Here is a 20,846-nt window from a genome sequence, read left to right on the forward strand (position 1 = left end):
CTGCCCTCAAGCGGGTGGTCTGCCGCCGCCGCCATTTGCTGCTGAGGGAAGCCCCAGTGGCCAGACCGCGAGGCTTTCCGGTGCAGCGAAAAAGGAGCGCCAAAATGGCGCTCCTTTTCAAAACGCGGAAGTGGCGCCGCGAGGGGCAAAGTGCGCCCTTGCGGCATCACTTCCGCACCGCCATTTACAATGCGCTCCGCGCGTGTTGGGGCCAGGGCCAGTTAGAAAGGGGCAACTCTTCCTAACCGTACCACGCCCCTTCCTAACCCTAGCACACGTGGAGCGTGTCGTAAGTGGCGGTCTGTAACCCGCCTTAGTTTGGACATTTCGTAGTATAATAGTGGTATGTGGTATGAGTACATAAGTGTACCATATATAATGTATTAGCTTGCAAGTACTTTAAGTTCTCTTGATAGCTGATGTTGGGAAATAATGCTGACATAGAAATAGTAAAACTTCTCTCATGTCATTATCCTTGAAGCTAATTCAAAGCTAATTAGAGATGATACCAGAGACCACTATTATGATTATGTTATATAATAAAAAAGAAGTAGCGGAATTATCTATTTGATCAAGTTTGGTATGACTAATCAGGAAGTAATCTGTTTATAAGAACAATATGACTTGCTTTTTATTTGTTTTTGTTTTTGTTAACAGATCGTGCATAGTGTCTGTGTATATGAATTGTTTGTAGGTACTGTGTTATTTGGTATTATGTACTGTAATTGTTTTTCATATTAAATAAAACATTTTAAAATAAAAAAATGAAGAATGTCCTGACAGTAAGAGCTGTTCAACCAGAGCTCTTACTGTCAGGATATTCTTCCTAATTTTGAGACAGAATCTCCACCTCTGAGAGTGGTGGAGCCTCCTTCTTTGGAAGTCTTTAAACAGGCTGGATGGCCATCTGTCTGGGGTGCTTTGCTTGTGAGTTTCAGCATGGCAGAATGGGGTTGGACTGGATGGCCATTGAAGTCTCTTCAAATTATGATTCTATTATTTCATTTATTCCAGTTTCAACACAAAATGTTGATATTGTGAAATTTCCAGCTACCCATAAGGAAATCACTGTACGTAGACTGAGTATTTTCTGAATACATAGTATTTATTTCTCCCACTTCTTTAGGCTGAACCACCCCAATATTGTAAAAGCCTGTGAAGTGCCTGAAGAAATGAATTTCCTTGTTAATGATGTTCCACTATTGGCAATGGAATATTGCTCCAAGGGAGATCTCAGGAAGGTAAGACTTATCTCTAACTACGTGACTGTAGCTTGGCTTTCAGTTTGTTGTACAAAGCTGATGTATTCCTTACTCTTTCCATGCAGTTAACTTTCCTGACAGCTTTCTGTTGGAATTTGGTATACAGCGCCCAAAGTATGTGGGATGGGGGAAAGCGCAAGGCTAAGGCCTCCAAAGATGACATACAACCAACGAGCTGTAGATGTTTTGGAGGTGTTTTGCTCTGTTAGTTTCCTTTCCCATGACAGTGCTACTTAGGATACATAAATCAAATTCTGCTTGCAAACAGGACAAACAAGATGTCTCTGGAGATTACCACACTACACTCTTATAGTGCTGCTATTCCACTTTGGCTGCTTCCTGTGGCATTCTGGGATTTGCAGTTGAGGGAAAAGCATTTCAGATTCTCAGCTAGAGAGCTCTTAAGCCTTATAGAACTACAAACCCCAGAATGCAACAGGAGGCAGCCAGAGCCATAAAAGTAGAATAGCAGCACTATGAAAGTGTAGTGCAGTAATCTCTTATGTGTATGCTCTGTTTACAAATATTTGTTTAGTGAATTGTTCGGAATCTAATTGGGCTTACAAGTGGCACATGAGTATGACATCCTAATACACTCAATTTGAACACATAATTGGGCTGCTACCCAGACATCATCTGTTCATTGGCCTGACCAGAAATGAATTGTCTTGGGGTACAGGGTGCTGGAGGCAGGTCATCCATGCACACCATGTATATCTGCATTGAATTGTTCTGCTGCTAGCAGAGGCAAGGAAACAGCAATCCTAAATGGTGAGGGGGTAAGGTTAAATCATCATCAAACCATAGAAATCTATTGAATCTTTAGATCATCCACCACCTCTTCCTTAGGTCTCAGGACAAGTCAGATGTTCTTCGCCTTAACTTTCCTTCGTTTCTAGTTTCTCTTAGCCATTTTATCCCTTCCTTTCTTTCTCCATGTTTTGCTTACAGACAACTTGTTTTTCTTTCTAGACTGTTATTTCTCCCCACCCACTTTTGTCTGCCTCTGACAGCTGTGGGGAAAGTGACTTGTAAATTCTCTGCTCTTTAGAGTATTTAGACAATGCCTGGGGGTATTGTATGCTGATGGATGCCAAAGTGATTTTTACTATCCTTTGAGAGTTGTTTGATTCATCTGCTTTTACTACTGACTCAGGGCTTGCAATGGGAAACCCAGATGGGAATTGTGATGGAGTGCTTTAAAGCTGGCTAGTTTGGGGAGTGAAGGGAAGCTTGATAGCCTGTTGCCAGGCAACAGACAACAAAGGAGTGAAATCCAGCCCAGCTGTTTTGATGGAAGGAGCCTCCGGACAAGAGGGGAAATTTTTAAAAACACAAAGTCAGTTGTGGCAGTTAACTCTGGTTTGGTTCAGTTACTCTGGCCTGGATGGTGTCTATACTTAGGGAAAGAGGGTAGAATAAAGTAAATGAGACTACGTGTGAAAGGGATCTGGGAGTCCAAGTAGACCACAAGTTGAACATGAGTCAACAGTGCGATGCGGCAGCTAACAACACCAATGCAATTTTAGGCTGCATCAGTAAAAGTATAGTATCTAGATCAAGGGAAGTAATAGTGCCACTCTATTCTGCTTTGGTCAGGCCCCACCTGGAATACTGTGTCCAGTTCTGGGCGCCACAATTTAAAAAGGATGTTGAAAAACTGGAACGTGTCCAAAGGAGGGTGTCCTATGAGGAACTACTTAAGGAGCTGGGGATGTTTAGTCTGGAGAAGAGAAGGTTAAGAGGTGATATGATAGCCCTGTTTAAATATTTGAAGAGATGTCATATTGAGGAGGGAGAAAGCTTGTTTTCTGCTGCTCCAGAGACTAGGACCCGGAGCAATGGATGCAAGTTACAAGAAAAGAGATTCCACCTCAACATTAGGAAGAACCTCCTGCCAGCAAGGGCTGTTCGACAGTGGAACAAACTCCTTCGGAGTGTAGTGGAGTCTCCTTCCTTAGAGGTCTTTAAAAAGAGGCTGGATGGCCATCTGTTGGGGATGCTTTGATTTAGATTTCCTGCATGGCAGGGGGTTGGACTGGATGAACATTGCGGTCTCTTCCAACTCTATGATTCTGTGAGTCTAAAGAGTGTCTAAAAGCCTGCCAAGTGTTTAATGCTAATGTAACCATACTAAGCTTGAAACTAATGCACACAAGACACTTTATTTCTGTTTCTCAATAAAAGTTACTGTTTACTTTTACAGTGCTTGACTCTGACTTGAAGTGATTATCATCAACAGTAAAGAAGAACAGACTTACCTAAAATATTGAGTGTAGTTTAGGGTGACACTTGGGGCCATATACACTTAGGGCTAGTGTTAAAAGGGTAAACGCAGGGCAAGCGTTAGTGACAGGGGGCCTTCTGAGGCTGGAAGCTAAAGGAAACTTGGCCTTTCAGATGGTCCTCCCATAGGAAGGAATCGTGATCTCTGATCTGAATTATTATTTATCCGACCAGTGCAAAGTTTTGCTAAGATACTTCTGCTTTGTGCATTGACAGGGGAAGTGTGGCCCTTTTGGTGCTCTTGGACATCTCAGCGGCCTTCAATACCATAGACCATGGTATCCTGGAACACCTGAGAGAGTTGGGAATTGCTGGCTCTGCTTTGCAGTGGCTATGTTCCTACCTCTCGGGCAGATTCCAGATGGTGATGCTGGGGGACAGCTGCTCCTCTATGAGAGAGCTGACATCTGGCGTCCCTCAGGGCGCCATTCTGTCCTCCATGCTGTTTAACATTTACATGAAGTCACTGGGTGAGATCATCTGGAGACATGGGGCGGGGTGTTAGTACACTGATGACATCCAAATTTATTTCTCTATGTCTCAGACTGTTTCAGTGACCAAGGAGGGCATCTCCCCCCGTATGACTGCCTGAAGTCAGTAATGGATTGGATGAGGGAAAATAGACTTAAACTGAATCCAAATAACACGGAGGTACTCGTGATAGGTAACCCCAATCCGGGTATGAGGATAAGTTCGCCAGTTCTAGATGGGGTCACACTTCCCCTGAAAGACTGCGTCCGCAGCTTAGGAGTGCTCCTGGATTTGTCGCTTCAACTGTCTTCTTGGATTGATGCGACAGCCAGGAGTGCCTGTTATCAGCTTTGGCTGATATGCCAGTTGTGCCCCTACCTGGAGCAGCAGAAGCTAGAAACGGTCGTACATGCTCTAGTAACCTCTTGTCTTGATTTCTGCAATGCGCTCTACATGGGGCAACCTTTGTGCCACGTCCAGAAGCTCCAATTGATACAAAATATGGCAGCCAGACTGGTTGCTGGAAAATCCAAGTTTGACTATATTACATCTATTTTAAAATCACTACATTGGCTGCCTATTAGCCTCCGGGCACAGTACAAGGTGTTGGTTATCATCTATAAAGCCCTACATGGCCTGGGTCCAGTCTACTTGAAGGAACGCCTCCTCCCATACAATCCTTCCCATACTCTCTGATCCTCCAGGAAAAAACCTCTTACAGTCTAGAAAGACCAGGCTGGCGGTGACCTCCCAGAGGTCCTCCTCTGTCACCGCTCCAAAAACTTGGAATGACCTGACAGAAGAGATTTGCCAATTATCCTCACGCGAGGCTTTTAAAAAGGCGACAAAAACCTTTCTCTTCTGGCAGGCCTTCCCCAATTGATAATGTCCAGAACCAACTGAATCCCCCTCCTTTTCTTATTTTTCTTATTTGTGGTTTGTTTATTAATTTTGCCATATTGTTATGTATTTTAACCATGTTTTATTGTTTAATTTTATACTTGTGGGGCTTGTTGTTTTTATTGTTTTATATTGTATAAACTCTGCTGTTACCCGCCTCGATCCTCAAAGCGGAAGAGGCAGGATATAAATAGAATTATTATTATTGTTGTTGTTGTTATTATTATTATTATTATTATTATTATTATTATTATTCTCATGTGAATTCAAATTAGTGTCCTCCATGCCTGACCACTATGACGTCTCTGTGGAGTTCACTAGGTAATAAATGGCGCTACACACTTCTCAGATCAAGTTGAATTAGCAGACCCATTAGTGGCAGCTTTATGGGACTTATCCAGGGAATTAATACAGCCAGCCTTCCTCAGCCAAAGATAAATTTTGCTTGATCATTGCTTGTCCCTTTGTGGGCCCTGCTAGGCTTGCTGGTTTCAGTGTGTGCTTTCCACTCCTGTTTTTAACACACATACACTCTCTCTCTCTCTCTCTCTCTCTCTCTCTCATACACACACACACACACACAATGTTATATTTAAACATAATATAGCAGGGGGTTGTCATGCTGGAAAAGAGTTATGTTTATTTTAGGGTGGGATTAGGTATGGCTAGAGGAGGAAGTTATAATGTCAATGGGCAGTGCCAGATGATGTCCACTGATACTAATGCCTGGGACTGAAGAATCCTGAAGCCATCTGTGTCTATTGTCAAGCAAAAGGCCATAGTACAGTGGTTCTCAAACATGAGACTTAGAGGCTGTGATCCCTCCTTCTCTTCCTTTTCTTCTCAACCTTTTTCATGTGTAAAATTTACAAATATGTTAAATTGAATATTGAATTTACATAAATAAAACTATTTTAAATAGTAAGATTTTATTTCCTTATAAAATGTTAAAATATGGATATACCGGTACATGAATGTGCGAATGAAAATACACATACTAAATAAATACAATATTTTTATTTATCTGCTACATTTTGTGTGGGGGAGCACAATGTCTGCATGTAGATGTAAAGAGGAGTCCCAAGGGGAAAAAGGTTTAAGTACTGGCATAGTGGATGAATGGAAGGATGGGTAATAGATTTTATGCTTGCTGGTGCCTCTCTGTTTTAAGCTGAATAGGTTTAACAGCTGAGACACTCTTAAGATGCACTTACAGTTGATTACTTGAAGAGGTGCTTATCTTGGATTGTCAGAGTCCTCCTTCTGTTTATCTATTGCATTCATGAACAACTGCTTGGTTATAAAATGTTTGCTTCTTTGAAGTATTTGTAGTGATTACTGAGCATTTAATAATATTTCCCTTTTCTAATTCAAATATTGTTTGTTCTTTCTTTTTAGCTGTTGAACTTACCTGAAAATTGTTGTGGTCTTAAGGAAAGCCAGATACTTTCCCTTCTTAGTGACATTGGTATGTCAGTTGTGGTCTATTTGTTTTTATAACAACCCCACCACCCCCACGAGATTCTCAGTTCATTTTGTCTCAAAGCTTGTGTTTTTAAATTCTGGAAAGACTGGATACATTCTAAATACTTATTATTTTAATTTTACAAGATGTTTATGATAGTCTTACTTCTTAATTTGTATAATTGGTTCTGATGGTAGTATGTGAATTTAAAATTAGTTTGAATTCACCAGATTGAGAATATATTTGCTATGAGTTAGAATGAATGAGTATAAAAAGTTGGAGGTGGCCTCCCAAAGGATAGAAACCTAGGAGCTATTAAGAGGGGTAAGGAAAGGACAAGAACAAAATGGAGAGGAAAGCCAGCTGGCCTCTCTGCTCCTAGAGTGCAGCATAGTGACCTCTTGGCTCTGAAGAAATAGTTTCATTCCTTTAAAGTAGTGCTGAGCTGAGAGAGGCCTGCAGATTGGTGGATGAGACCGTTTGGGAATATGATGACCTTTGTCTCCCTCCAGAGTAACAGCTTGTGGCATTTCCTAGGAGAGGGATGCTAAACCCACCATGTTTCAAAAACTGAGTTCTAGACATAATATTGGGCGACAGCTGGGAAATTATTTTGTTTTTTATCTAAACAAGGCTGTTTTAAAAAAATATTGATAATGGAATGCAGACTGACTATTATACAAGAACTGAAAAATTGCACAAGAGTAATTACAATACTAATTTCATTCTTCCTTATCAATTGCTGCTTAGATATGTTGTAGATTGGGCTAGATTTATGCTAAACTTGTTTTTCCCCTCTCAAAATGTCTTTTCCAAAAATATATGATTTACAGGGTCTGGTATCCACTACTTACATGAAAACAGAATAATACATAGAGATCTAAAACCTGAAAATATAGTTCTTCAGGATGAAGGTGGGAAGGTAAGTGAAGTATAGTGCATAACTCAAATAGCACATCTGTAAATTTCCTTAATTTTACTTTGGCTGGATAGAACAAGAATTTGTGGATTATCACCTGCAGTAATTCCCAAAATTTAGTCCTCCAGATGTTTTGGACTTAAGCTCCCAGAATTCCTGACTGTTTGCCAAGTTGGCTGGGGCTTCTGAGATTTGAACTCCAAAACAGTTGGAGGTCCAACATTTGGTAATCATTAACCTATAGTCTAAATTGAATGTTTTTATTGGTATTCTACAAGCATGCCCATGTTAGAAGGGATAAATAAATAATAAAATAAATAAAACTTCAATTTATATCCTGCTTTTTGTTACCACAATCAAAGCGGTGTACAACCTTTAAAACTACAATATATGCAATCCCCCCCTTAAAAAAGGATTAAACAATTCTATCCATTAAAATTACAGGCAATAAAATCTAAAAACAGTAATACAATAATAAAATAATGGTGCGCAGAGACTTCACTTATATATGTCTGTTGGGGGAGTGTTACGTGGCTGGGTTCTATTCTGGGAAGGCCTGCCGGAAGAGATCCATCTTGACAGTTTTCTTGAAGCTCTCTAGGTTGGTAATTTGACGGATCTCATCTGGCAGGCCATTCCATAAAGTGGGAGTGATCGCGGAAAAAGTCCTCTGGGAGGTCACCGTCAATCTGGTCTTTATGGACTGCAACAAATTCCTCCCAGAGGATCTGAGTGCACGGGGCGGATTGTATGGAAGGAAGCGATCCCTTAAGTAGGTTGGGCCCAAGCCATGGAGGGCTTTAAAGGTAATGACCAACACCTTGTACTGTGCCTGGAAACGAATAGGCAGCCAGTGGAGTGATGGAGAACATACACAGCTTTGACATGGGTCTGTTTAAGAACTGCTGTATATATTTAGTGGACAGGACTTAAAACCAGCTGGTGAGAAGGAACAAAACGTTGATGATTTCAAGACCACTATACCAACTCTTTTCTGGCCATCTTCTGTAAAATGGGGTGAAATAATGTAATTAGCACTGTTGAGAAGAAATGCTGCTGGATAATGGTGTAAACAGAAAAGATGGAGTTGGGAGGGCTGCTCAGAATTTAGAGGGCACTAGCTATGTCCTGGTCAAATTCTTCATAAGTTTCCTACAAAAAGGCTGATGCAGGTGTATATATGGTCAAGGAGCATTGTGAAAGGTATTTTCCTTGGATGTGATCCCAAAATGTAAAAATGAATACAGTTGACCCGCTGTATCCGTAGATTCTGCATCCGCAGATTTAGCCATCCATGGCTTGAACATATCTAAAAAGTTATAAAAAGCAAATCTTGATTTTGCCATTTTATATAAGGGACACCATTTTACTATGCCATTGTATATAATGGGACTCAAGCATCCATGGATTTTGATATCCCTGGGGGATTCTGGAATAAAACCCCAGCAGATACCAAGGGCCCACTGTATTGTTGCTTCTTATAAGCAACTTTGCCCCCTATGTTTGTAAAGCATATTCCTTAGCAGCTTGGGTACATATGAATGGGATCTGTTTTTTAAATTACTTTTTTAAATTTAGATTTTAAACACATAAAACAACAATACACCCTCCCTCCCTCCCTCCAAAAGTAGTTAACTGTAATTAGTTATCACAGCCTTACATATCTTCACCTAATATGTTTACATCAAGTCCAGACACTGCTCATGGGTCTATGTTTACATCAAGCGGTGGACTTCTGAAGCCGCTGGAGGAGTGGAGTATCCTGGGTGGTGGCGGTCAGCAGCGGTGGCAGCGGACTTCTAAAATGGGTCCACCTAATTGGCTTCATCCAAGACAAGCTGGAGCTGGAAGGCAACTGCCTTCTCGATCAACTTGCCCAGAGACTGGTCTATAATTGGTCCTCCTCAAGGGATCCAGGGAGGGTTTTTTTTTTAGAAATGGTCTTCCTATTGCTTGTTTAAGTTTAGATGGAAATATTCCCTCCCTAAGGGATGCATTGATTATGAGTTGTAATAATGTTTTCATTGTATCCCCTCCCTGGACGGTCAACTATGATGGGCAAGGATCGAGGGGGCACATTGTCCTCCTTACACTTCCAAGAATCTTGTCCACTTCATTGGTATTTACAGACTCAAAATGATCCAGTCTAATATAGTCCACAGAGTCACTGGACGCCTCTCTTTCTGTTTCTGTTATAATGCCCGCATTCAGATCGACTCTTATCTGAGAGATTTTATCCACAAAAACGTCATTAAAAGCATCACAGTAGACTTTAGTTGGTTCCAATAAGAAGTTCAGGGTGGGAGACAGTTGGGTTAAGTCTTTAACAACCCTGAATAGCTCTACTGGACAAGACTCTGCTGATGCAATAAGTGCAGCATAGAAGGAATTCTTTGCTGCATCTATTGCCACCCTGTAAGAATCCAATAAGTTCTCATGGAGTGTCTTGTCAGACCATTGAGCACCAACAGGGTCATATCTCTGATTGAATTTAATACAGATTTATAGTCGCTGTTTTCTCCCAATTTTCTTCAAGAAATTCAATTACTTTTCCCCATTCTTCAGCAAATTGTTCTTGGGTTCTACCTCTTAATACCTGCGTCAATTTGTAAATCTCCATCCTATCGTATAATTTCAACAACCATTCTTATTTTGTTGGGATGGCTTCACATTTCCATTTTTGACCAAAACACACTCGTGCAAGAGAAACTGTATAAAATACAATCTTTTTGTGTTTATCTTTAACAACAATTCATCTCCAAATATCATTAATAAATAAAATTCTGGTTTTAGCTTCAATTTTACTTTCAAAATTTTACCAATGAGATCGTTAATCGTTGTCCAATAACATTTATCCCATTTACAAGTCCACCAACGGTGGTAAAAAGTGCCTATGTCCTTTTTACACTTCCAGCAAGTATTGTTCTTTGTTTTATGAATCCTTGCGATTTTTTCTGGTGAGAGATACCATTGACAGAGCATTTTGAAGAAGTTTTCCCTCAAGTTTTGGGAGACGGTGTGATTCCATTCTTCCAGACTTTTTCCCATTGAGACATTTGAATAGGATGTCCAGTACTATTAGCCCATTTGATCATTTGATTTTTGAAGGTTTCATCTTCTGTGTCATATTTTAAAAGAATATTTCTTGAAATATTTCTAACTATTTAAACTGACTTTTAATTTTCCATGAATATAACATGATTATCAATTTTCTATCTAGCTATCTATCTAATTAAATTTGTAATATTTTCATATATTTGTTTTTTTTTATTTTCTTATATTTCCTTCTTTTATCTAGTCTTTGTTTCTTTAATCCACTTTTATTTCTTTTTATCCTTTATTCTTGTTCTGTGTTCTTACATTTATTTTCTACCTTTATTAGTCTCATCATTATATGTTAACTAATTTTTTCTAGTCTAAGTTATATTTCTTTTATTATTAAAGACCATTCACCATTAAATTTTTCTGTTGTTTTATTTCTGATTAGACTTGTCCATTGCAATATGGTCCAGTAATTTCCAATACCACTCTGTAACTGATTTCTTTTTTCCCCCAACTTCTTGCATACATTACTTGTGTAGCTGTTAACATATAATAGAGCTTTTCTCCATACTTTCTATCTATTTCTTTATTAGGTAAAAGTATTCCTTGTTGACAAGATTGTCATGTCGTGTCTAACCATAGGGGCTGGTGTTCATCTCCATTACTAAGCCAAAGAGCCAGTATTGTCAGAGACAACTCTGTGATCATATGGCCAGCATGGTTGCACAGAACACCACTTACTTTCTCACCAAAGTGGCACCTATTTATCTACTCACATTTGCATGCTTTCAAACTTATAGATTGGCAGAAGCTGAGACTAGTGATGGGAGTTCACCCCATCATGCGGCACTTCTGCCTCACACTGCCAACCTGCTGATCTTACAATCAACAGAGTCAGCGTCTTAACTACTTGAGCCACCACATCCCAATTTCTTCATAAGTTATACCTAAAATAAATAATTTTGGTTCTTTTTTAATTTGTATTCATAATATTTTCTGTAGTTCTGCATGGATTTGGGACCAAATGTTTTTCACAGTTTCACACTGTTACCACATATGAATTAAAGAGCCCTTGTCTTTTCTACATTTCCAACACATTGTTATCTTTTTATTTATTTATTTATTTTGGATAGTCTTTCTGGTGTTAGATACTACCTAAACTGTAGCTTTATTTCATGCAAAAATTTAGAGTGTGTTTTAGTTTCTTTTTCCCATTCCTCAAATTTCCTCCCATTCCTCAAATTGGATTGGGCTGCCTAAATCCTGGGCCCAGCTAAACCTATACTCTTTAACTTGTTCATCCTCCATTTCCCATTGGAATAATACCTTATGTATCTTTGATAAGACATGTTCTGTTTCTTTTAATATTATTTTTTCTAGCTCCATTTCTTCAAACACTATATCTACTGAATTATGATTTTTGCTATATCTTTCTTTTATTTGTGTATATACGAACCAGTTACACTTAATATTTATATTTATATATTTATTTACGATATTTATTTGTATCTCACTCTTTTCCCAGGACTGGAAATAATTAAAAACAGTACAATAAAAAGGTATATTAAATATATATTAAATAGTTATGGTCTTCACCTTTTAATTCTTTTCTAGTTTTCAATCGTAGTTTTCTTTTCTGTTAGTAGGTCCTCATATGTCAACCATTTGCCTTTCTTCATCTCATCAATGAAAAGCTTTTTTCGGAGATAGCATTTTTGAAATTCTTCTATTTATCCTGGTTTGTATTTTTTCCCAAATCCTCCATAATGCTTTTCTTATGTAATGATTTTTAAAGTCATTGTTTACTTTTACTTTATCATAAACATGCCACCCGTACCAATTATCAATACCTTCCACAGATAACAGATTCCTGTCATCTTAGCATAACTGTTCCTTCAACCATTCCAAACTGTTAGCAAAATAATATAATTTTAGGTTTGGTAATCCTAATCCCCCTCCTGTCACTTCATCTTGAAGTATTTTAAACATAATTTTAGCTTTTCTGTCTGTCCAAATAAAATCTGTTATACTGTATCTTTCTGCCAATCCTTAAATGGCACTTCATTCAATATTATAGGTATAACTTGGGGGGGGAAATAACATTTTTAGCAATACGTCCATTTTTATCATAGATATACATCCTAATAGTGATAACTGTAACTTTTCCAATTTTTTCAGATTTTCTCTAATTTTTTCTATATTTTCTCATAATTGTTTTTTAAAAGTCCAATTTTTTTGTTGTAACTGTCACCCCCAAATATCTAACTTTCATTTTTATTTTGTATCCAGATTTCAGAGCCAATATTTCTCTGTCTTTTTGTATCATATTCATTGTCAAGACCTTTGTTTTTTTCTTTATTGACTCTGAAACCTGAATAGAGTCCTGTGGGCGGGACGTTTACTCCTTGGGACATCCTGGCACCACATGTGAGTTCCCTTTGGTTTCGATTACCCGAAGTAAAGGATGCTCAGTAGGCATTTGCAATGCTTCAAACTTTACTCAAACAGAACTTAATAAACTTCCACAACATAAACACACTTGGGTTCAGGCTTGGTTACTTCACTGTGGCCCTCCACCCCAAAGTCTTTCACACTCACGCTTCCTGGTCCCTCATTTCCACGTGTCCATCTCCCGGGCACTTCTCCGTCAACTCTGGCCCTGGCCTCTGCTCCCACTGCTCTCCCTTGGGGTCCCAGCACTCCCCTGACGGGTCCTGTGGTCTGTCTTCGCCAGTCTCCCTCCTGGGGGTATCTAAAGTCCCCTCCAGCTTGGGGTCTGGCAGAAATACCTCCGTCCAGGGGCCCTGCTTCCCACCTTGCCCCATCAACCCTCACCAACTCTTCATCCATCTGGCTACCTAACCCTCCCACCAAGAGGGTTGATGTGTGTGTCGAGGTCCAGGCTGCCTGGTGAGAAAAGAAATCAGCATTAGTGTGTAGCAATCCTTGACGATGTTGTACAGTAAACGCATATGGTTGTAATTGCATATACCGCAGTGTGGTAATGGCCCATTTAATGGCCAATGCTTCCCTCTCAATGGCTGCGTATTTCTGTTCAGCGGGCTTCAATTTTTTACTGAGGTATAATATTGGATGTTCCCCATCCTCCCATATTTGAGTCAACACCGCTCCTAATCCCAACTCCGAAGCGTCTGTTTGAAATAAGAATGGTTTGTTTAAATCTGGGGACCAAAGAATGGGGTAGCTATTTAAATAAGCCTTGATGGTATCAAAGGCCTTTTGCTCTTCAGTATCCCACGCTACTCTACGCGGCTTACATTTTTTTTATCAAATTGGTCAAGGGGGTCGCAATATGGGCAAACGGGGGTATCAACTGCCGATAGTATCCCGCCAGGCCCAAGAATCATCATACAGTGCTCCCTCGGGTTACGAAATTAATTCGTTCCGCGGCTAATTTCGTAACCCGAAAACCTTCGTAACCCGAATTGCCATAGGCGCTAATGGGAAAAAAAGCCGCGGCTCTGCCGCGGCTCCATTTAAAACAGCGCCGGCGTTTTTTCGTAACCCGAAAAAACGTTCGTAACCCGAAACAATAAATCCCTATGGGATTTATTCGTATCCCGAAAAATTCGTAAGCTGGGTAATTCGTATCCCGAGGTACCACTGTACTTGTTTTTTTGTCTTAGGTTCCACCCAGTCCTGCACTTCCAGGATTTTGTCCACCAAAGGATTTATTTCTCCATTGCCAACCGCATGTCCTAAACATTTAACTGTACGGCAAGCCACGGCACATTTTTTTGGATTAGCTGTCAAACCAGCTGCTCAAAGAGCTTCCAGCACTGCCCTTAAATGCTTAAGATGTTCTTCCCACATGTTACTGAAAATGATAATTTCATCAATATAAGTAGCTGCAGAAAAAGCTAGATCCCTCAACAAATTGTCCACTAATCTCTGAAACGTAGCAGCTGCTCCATGCAGCTCAAAGGGCATTCTGGTAAACTGAAACAACCCTTTAGGGGTATCAAAAGCTGTTTTTTTCCCTTTTTCTCAGGTCTCAACTATTTGCCAGTATCTCTTTGTCAAATCTAAAGAGGATAAAAACTGAGCCTGTCCTAATTTTTCAAGAAGATTTATTGTTCCTGGCACGGGTTATGCATCAAACTTCGATATCTTACTCAGTTGTCTGAAATCAACACAAAAACATACTGATCCATCTGGTTTTGGAACTAACACTGGCTGGCTCTGCCAAGGGCTCCTGGACGGTTCAATGACCCCCTAACTCCAACATAGCTTCTACCTCTTTGTTAATTTGCAATGCTTCAAACTTTACTAAAACAGAACTTAATAGACTTCCACAACATAAACACACTTGGGTTCAGGCTTGGTTACTTCATCATGGCCCTCCACCCCAAAGTCTTTCACACTCTCACTTCCTGATCCATCATCTCCACGTGTCCACCTCCCTGGCACTTCTCAGAGGGTTCAGCGTCAACCTTCTCCGTCAACTCTGGCCCTGGCCTCTGCTCCCACTGCTCTCCCTTGGGGTCCCAGAAGTCCCCCGACGGGTCCTGTGGTGTGTCTTCGCCAGTCTCCCTCGTGGGGGTATCTAAAGTCTCCCTCCAACTTGGGGTCTGGCAGTACTACCTCCGTCCGGGGCCCAGCTCTCAGTAAACTGTCCGGCCCTTGCAAGGTGACCAGGCAGCCTACCCGTCCTGGGCTCCTTACCAGACTGCCTCTCCCTTGCATGACTGCCTCCGCACGTCCCAGTCTTCCGCGTTCCTGGCCCCTCCTCTCGTCAACCTGTCCCTCGCCTTTTAACCCCTTCCCCCTGGGCAGGGTCTCTCCTGGCCAAATCTCTTCTGGGTCCTCCGTTCCCCCTGCTTCTTGCCTTGCCCTATCAACCCTCACCAACTCTTCGTCCACCTGGCTACAAGTCCATATTCCTTTATTTGTTTTAGCCAACATCTCTTCCATGTCAGCATTTTCTGAAGATGCCTGCCATAGATGCAGGTGAAACGTCAGGAATAAACTCTTCTAGAACATGGCTGCATAGCCCAAAAAACCCACAAAAAAACTATGTTTTAGTAGATTCTGTATGCTTTCTAATGGCTCAGATAAATACAGAACTGTATCATCTGCATAGGCCCTTAATTTACTTTCTTAATTTTTAACTTTTATTCCTCTAATCATTTTATTTTCTCTAATGACATTAAATAATATTTCTAAAGATAAGATAAATAATAAAGGGGACATTGGGCACCCTTGAGGCGTACCTTTCTGAATTTCACAGCCTTTTGTTATTTCACCATTTATTATCACCTGGGCCTTTTGTCCTTGTCCTTATTTATTTATTTATTTATTTATTTATTTATGGTATTTATACCCCACCCTTCAGCCCTAAAGACTATCAGAGCAGCTTACAATTATTATTTTCAATTAGACGGTTCCCTGCCCTCAGGCTTACAATCTAAAAGACACGACACAAAAAGAGAAATGAACGTTGGTACTTACCCGTGATACATTCATTTTCAGCAGACCAGGGTCCTAACATCCTGTATTCTGGGTTAGCTCTTCCCAATTTGCTCCTGTAGGCAGGGACAATAAAACAAAGACTGGCCCCTCTGGGCCTCAGTCAGTAACAAGCCAAGCGACTAGTAAGGTAAAATCAAGGAACTGAACTTTATTAACATCAGCTAAGGGTTAACTAGAACACCTTAGAAAAACTAGTCAAAGAACAAACATGAACTCAGAAACACCAATCCAGCAATAAGAAGAACAAAGCAGGTCCACCAACAGGCAGGTCGGAGGCCGCCGGCAGCACCCGGGTGGGCAGGATGTTAGGACCCTCATCTGCTGGAAATGAATGTATCACGGGTAAGTACTAACATTTGTTTTCCCAGCAGACAGGGTCCTAACCCCCTGTATTCTGAGATTTACAAAAGCCCTTTCAAACTGGGAGCAGCTATCCTTATTGTGGAATAACTCATCCAAGCAATTGTCAATTCAAAGGTGGTCCTTCAGCCATTCAGGGTACCGCTGGCCTTGTATTCAAGCTTTCATATCTTCCTCTTCACATAAGTCCTCTACATCTGCCTAATAATAATAATAATAATTAATAAATGCTATTTATTTTCTGTCTCTCCTCAAGGCTTGAAGTGAGGTATAACATATTAAAATACAAAACACAATAAAAACGCATAGACCCATAGTTAAAATACAACACTATCAAATCATTAAAATACACTTATATACAATTAAAAAGTCATGATTTAAAATTGGCCGGGTAGGCCTGCCGGAAGTGATTTTCTAATGCTGTTTTAAAGGCAATCACCAGTCTGAAGTATCAGCAGTCTCAAGACCAAGACCAGTATCAGGAAGTCTGAGGACCAAGGGAAGCTGTCCCCTTCACTCAATGCTTATTCCCTTTCCCATCACTTTTCCCTCTTTTAACATCCTGCTACATGGTTAATCCGTGTTATTTATCCCTCTGATACTCTTGTCTACAAAGTAGCTACACTGCTTCTGAAAGGTGCTGTTGAAGCCATCCCTGTACCATCCATTCTGCTGGGATTCTTTTGCTAACGTCCTCCTGTCCAAAAAGACTGTGGTCTCCACCCGATTGTGGACCTTTGGGATGTCAGTTCCTATATCCTGCCCAAACAGTTTAGGATGCTCACTCTTGGTTCCATTCTTCTTCTGTTGCAAGAAGAAGATTGGTTTGCAGTGTTGTATTTGAAAGACACATACTTTCATGTTGTGATCTGACCATTGTACAGGGGGTTCCTTTGTTTTGCTGTAGGAAGAAGGGTCAGTTGGTTTTGCATGCTCATTTTTGGACTGTTCGCTGCCCTCGAGTTTTCACAAATGCACGGTGCAGTGGTTGCTCATGCCACAAGGGCTTGTTGTCTTCCCTTACATCAAAGACTGGCTCCTTGCAAATTTGCAAGACAAGCTTCTCGATTACATCAACCTTCTTTCTTCTGCACTTGTGCCTCATCATCTTCAAAAAAGTCTCATTTGACTCCCTCTCAGACAGTGCGATTTATCGGGACCATTCTGCATTCTTGAACGTACGCAGGCTGTACAGTAACAAGCCCTCTTAAACATTGCCATGAAGTATCAAAGCAATTGCAGGGTGTGTATGAAGCCTTTCCAAGTGCTTCTCGGGTTCATGCCTTCTATGGCATCAGTAACTGTTATCACAGGTCAGGATGCATCCATGCAAGCTTGGTTCCTGACTTGCTTTGGTCCCTTGACGGGCTACCCTCATCGTCATCTCATCACACCAAAGAGTGTTAATCAATCACTAGCGTGGTGGCTCCATCCAAACAATGTCCAGGCTGGGGTGTCTTTCCCCCCTCTACATCCTGAAATTACAGTCGCAACCAATGCATCCTTGGAGGGCTGGGGACCTTATGCAGCACGGCTCTCAGTAAATATATCAAGGACTGAGGAGGAGAGTGAATGTCCTCAAGATGTTAGCAGTGGAGGAAACATTTTGAACTTTCAAGACACTTCTATGAGGCAAGGTGGTTTAGGTTGTTAGCAGCATCTCCACAGTAATGTGGACAAACAAAGTGGAATGAAATCCAGGACCCTGTGCCATCTCATGCGTAGACTGTGAAACTGGAGCATCAGAAGTATCTCCATCTCTGCAATCCATCTTCCAGAAGAAGAAGACATCTTAGCAGATGCTCTGAGCAGAATGTCAGACTTATGCCCCAAATGGGTGCTCCATACTGATGCAGTCTAGCTGGTCTTCTGAGAGTGGAATACAGCGGAGGGTGAATCTCTTTGCCTCTCCCAAGAACAATTGCAAGACATTCTTGCTCCTGGATTCATCAAGCAAAGTAATGCAGCAATTCTTTCCTGTTTCACTGGGGAGGTCCTGTCATGTATGCTTTCTTGCTGTTCCCCCTCATCACCAGGGTGATACTGAAGTACCAGAGAGACAAGCAAGGAAGCATTTGGTCATACCACAGTGGCCTAGGCAGCTGTGATTTGTACCTCTGCAAAAAGAGTTGTAGCTAACAGGCATAAATATGGTACATTGGGTGGGTGGGAAATCTCGTTCATCACATTTGATAGTATAACAAGCACTTATTTGTAGCAGTGCCACTTTTAATTGTTTTCTCATGGACTGGTATGTGTTTCTAGGATTGGTAGTCCTCCACATCAGATAGCCTGAGCTACTTGATGGAGTTACACACTCCCTTGTATGGCAGAAAATTAAGATTGTTTCAGTATTGACTATGGACTATGCACTGGTAATCTCTTGTCTTGATTTCTGTAATGCACTCTACATGGGGCTACCCTTGTATCTAGATCAGAAGCTTCAGCTCTGCAAAATGCGGCAGCCAGACTGGTAATTCGTTCTTCCAGGTCTGACCATATAACACCTGTTTTGAAGTCTCTCCACTGACTGCCGATTTGCTTCCAGGCGCAGTACAACGTGTTGATTATTACCTTTAAAGCCCTACATGGCTTGGGCCTGAGTTACTATGTACTCTCTACATAATCCGCCCCGCACAACTGGGAAGAATCTGCTAGAGTATTAATCAACCAGACTTATATCGACTTCCCAAAGAGCTTTTACTGTAGCTGCTCCGAAATTGTGGAATAGTCTTCCGGAAGAGATCTGCCTTATTACCTCCTTGGAAGCATTTAGGAAGGCACTTGAGATGGATCTCTTCCGGCTAGCTTACCCACCTGACTTTGTGTAGGAGATACCACTCCACTTCTCTGACCATTGCATAATTTTATTGCTATTGTTAACTGACGATGAGTTAAATTGTAATGGAATTATTATTGTTATTGTATTTTATTGATGTGTTTTGTATGTGTTTTTATTGGCTGCAATCCCACCTTGATCCATCTGGGAGAGGCAGGAAAATATAAATAAAATTATTATTATTGTATAATTATTATAATGCTTTCAGAAGAGGGAGAAAAAGAAGATGTATGCACCACGTTACAGCCTTTTCACTCTTTAAGGGGTACAAATTCTGGTCTTGATTCTAAGCGAATGAGATTCTGTGGCAGATAATAAAAGTACTCTAGTACAGTTATTGTTAGTTTGGTTTAGGTGGTCAAAGCTAAAGCAACTACAGTGGGCCCTCTCCTTAACGCAGGGGATCCGTTGGCAGTCGGCCAGAGAGAGGAGAAGGAGAGGAGCTGCTTGGCAGCCATTTTGAGACCGTGTGCTTGAGACCGTGTGCTCGTTGCTGAAGGGGAGGAGCTTCTGTAAGTCACATCTGTGAGTCACAAGGGGGCGGAGCTAGCAGACTAGCTTTATATACCAACTTCCAGAGCCTTTCAGAATTTTGGTTTTCTTCAACTCAACAACTCTGCTAAAGTGGCATCAGGTTAGAATCAGATATTGAAACAGAACCTTCCCTTTAAGTGTAAGATAGCAGCCAGTACATTCCTTTAAAGAAGTATTCCCAGTAGATTGACTGTTATACTCATTACTAAAGACTTTGCAGTATGGACAACGAGGGATCTGCTGCAGTCACCTGCAACTCTTGTGGGATGTTTCTCTTCTTGCCTACAGAAGTCGAGAACTTCACATGCACCAAGTGCAAGTTGGTAGCACTCTTGGAGGAGAAAGTGCAGCAGCTGGAGTCCAGAGTAGCTACACTTCAGCAGATTAGGGAACAAGAGGATTTCCTGGACACAATAGAACTAACCATCTTGGATGAGTACCACGCAGAGGAAGATGCTAGGGTGGAGGAGGTCACTTGCCAAACACAGGAGGCAGACAGCTGGAGGAATGTCACAAAGAGAAGTAAGCCAAGAAGGAATTGTTCTGGGAGCTTGCAGCTAGAGAATCGATTCGAAGCTCTTTCCCTTATCAAGGAGGATGAAGAAGAGCAGCATGGACAGACTTCAGGGACAGAGCAGGGGAGCCTGAGAGTCCCACCCGAGGGAACAGTCGCTGCTAAGCCTCGGAGGAGGCGTGTGGTCGTAGTGGGGGACTCCTTGCTGAGGGGTACAGAAGCAGTGATTTGTAGGCCTGACAAGATGTCTCGAGAGGTGTGTTGTCTTCCAGGTGCAAAGATCCGTGATGTGACAGAGAGGCTGACAAGACTGGTGAAGCCTACTGACCAATACCCCTTCCTTTTGGTCCACGTGGGAACTAATGATACTGCAAGACACAGCCTTCAGAACATCAAAAGGGATTACGAGGCGCTTGGTAGGAAGCTGAAAGGAATGGATGTACAGGTTGTCATCTTGTCTCTTCTGCCAGTTGAAGGGCATGGTCCAGAAAGGGAGAGGAAAATAGCAGATGTGAACAACTGGCTTCGCAGATGGTGCCGCCGAGAAGGATTTGGATTCTTCGATCATGGGCTGCGGTTCCATGAGGAGGGACTTCTTGCAACAGACGGGTTGCATCTCACGCCAGTTGGAAGAAATGTTTTTGCCAACAGTCTCAAGAACTTGATCAGGAGAACTTTAAACTGAGTTCCGAGGGGAAGGGAGACAATATTAAGGAAGGCGAAAGGGATGGCAAAAATAGTCAAACTGACACAGAGGAAAC

General features: G+C 41.3%; 1 protein-coding gene across 4 annotated transcripts in view; it reads left to right on the plus strand.

Annotated features, from left to right (window-relative positions):
- CHUK (component of inhibitor of nuclear factor kappa B kinase complex) overlaps nt 1–20,846 on the plus strand; it is an 84,238-nt gene that overhangs the window by 9,833 nt on the left and 53,559 nt on the right. For 3 of the 4 annotated variants that reach the window (XR_006102879.1, XR_006102880.1, XM_042457595.1), the window contains exons 3-5: nt 1,127–1,241; nt 6,318–6,387; nt 7,218–7,306. Coding sequence is in view for 2 of the 4 variants with exons in the window: in XM_042457595.1 (XP_042313529.1) it covers nt 1,127–1,241; nt 6,318–6,387; nt 7,218–7,306 (274 nt within the window). In the remaining 2 variants the exon portion in view is untranslated. The remainder of the gene's footprint in view (nt 1–1,126; nt 1,242–6,317; nt 6,388–7,217; nt 7,307–20,846) is intronic. The other variant, XM_042457596.1, reaches the window with a different exon arrangement.

Source organism: Sceloporus undulatus, chromosome 3 (genome assembly GCF_019175285.1).
Source record: "Sceloporus undulatus isolate JIND9_A2432 ecotype Alabama chromosome 3, SceUnd_v1.1, whole genome shotgun sequence".
NCBI lineage: Eukaryota > Metazoa > Chordata > Lepidosauria > Squamata > Phrynosomatidae > Sceloporus > Sceloporus undulatus.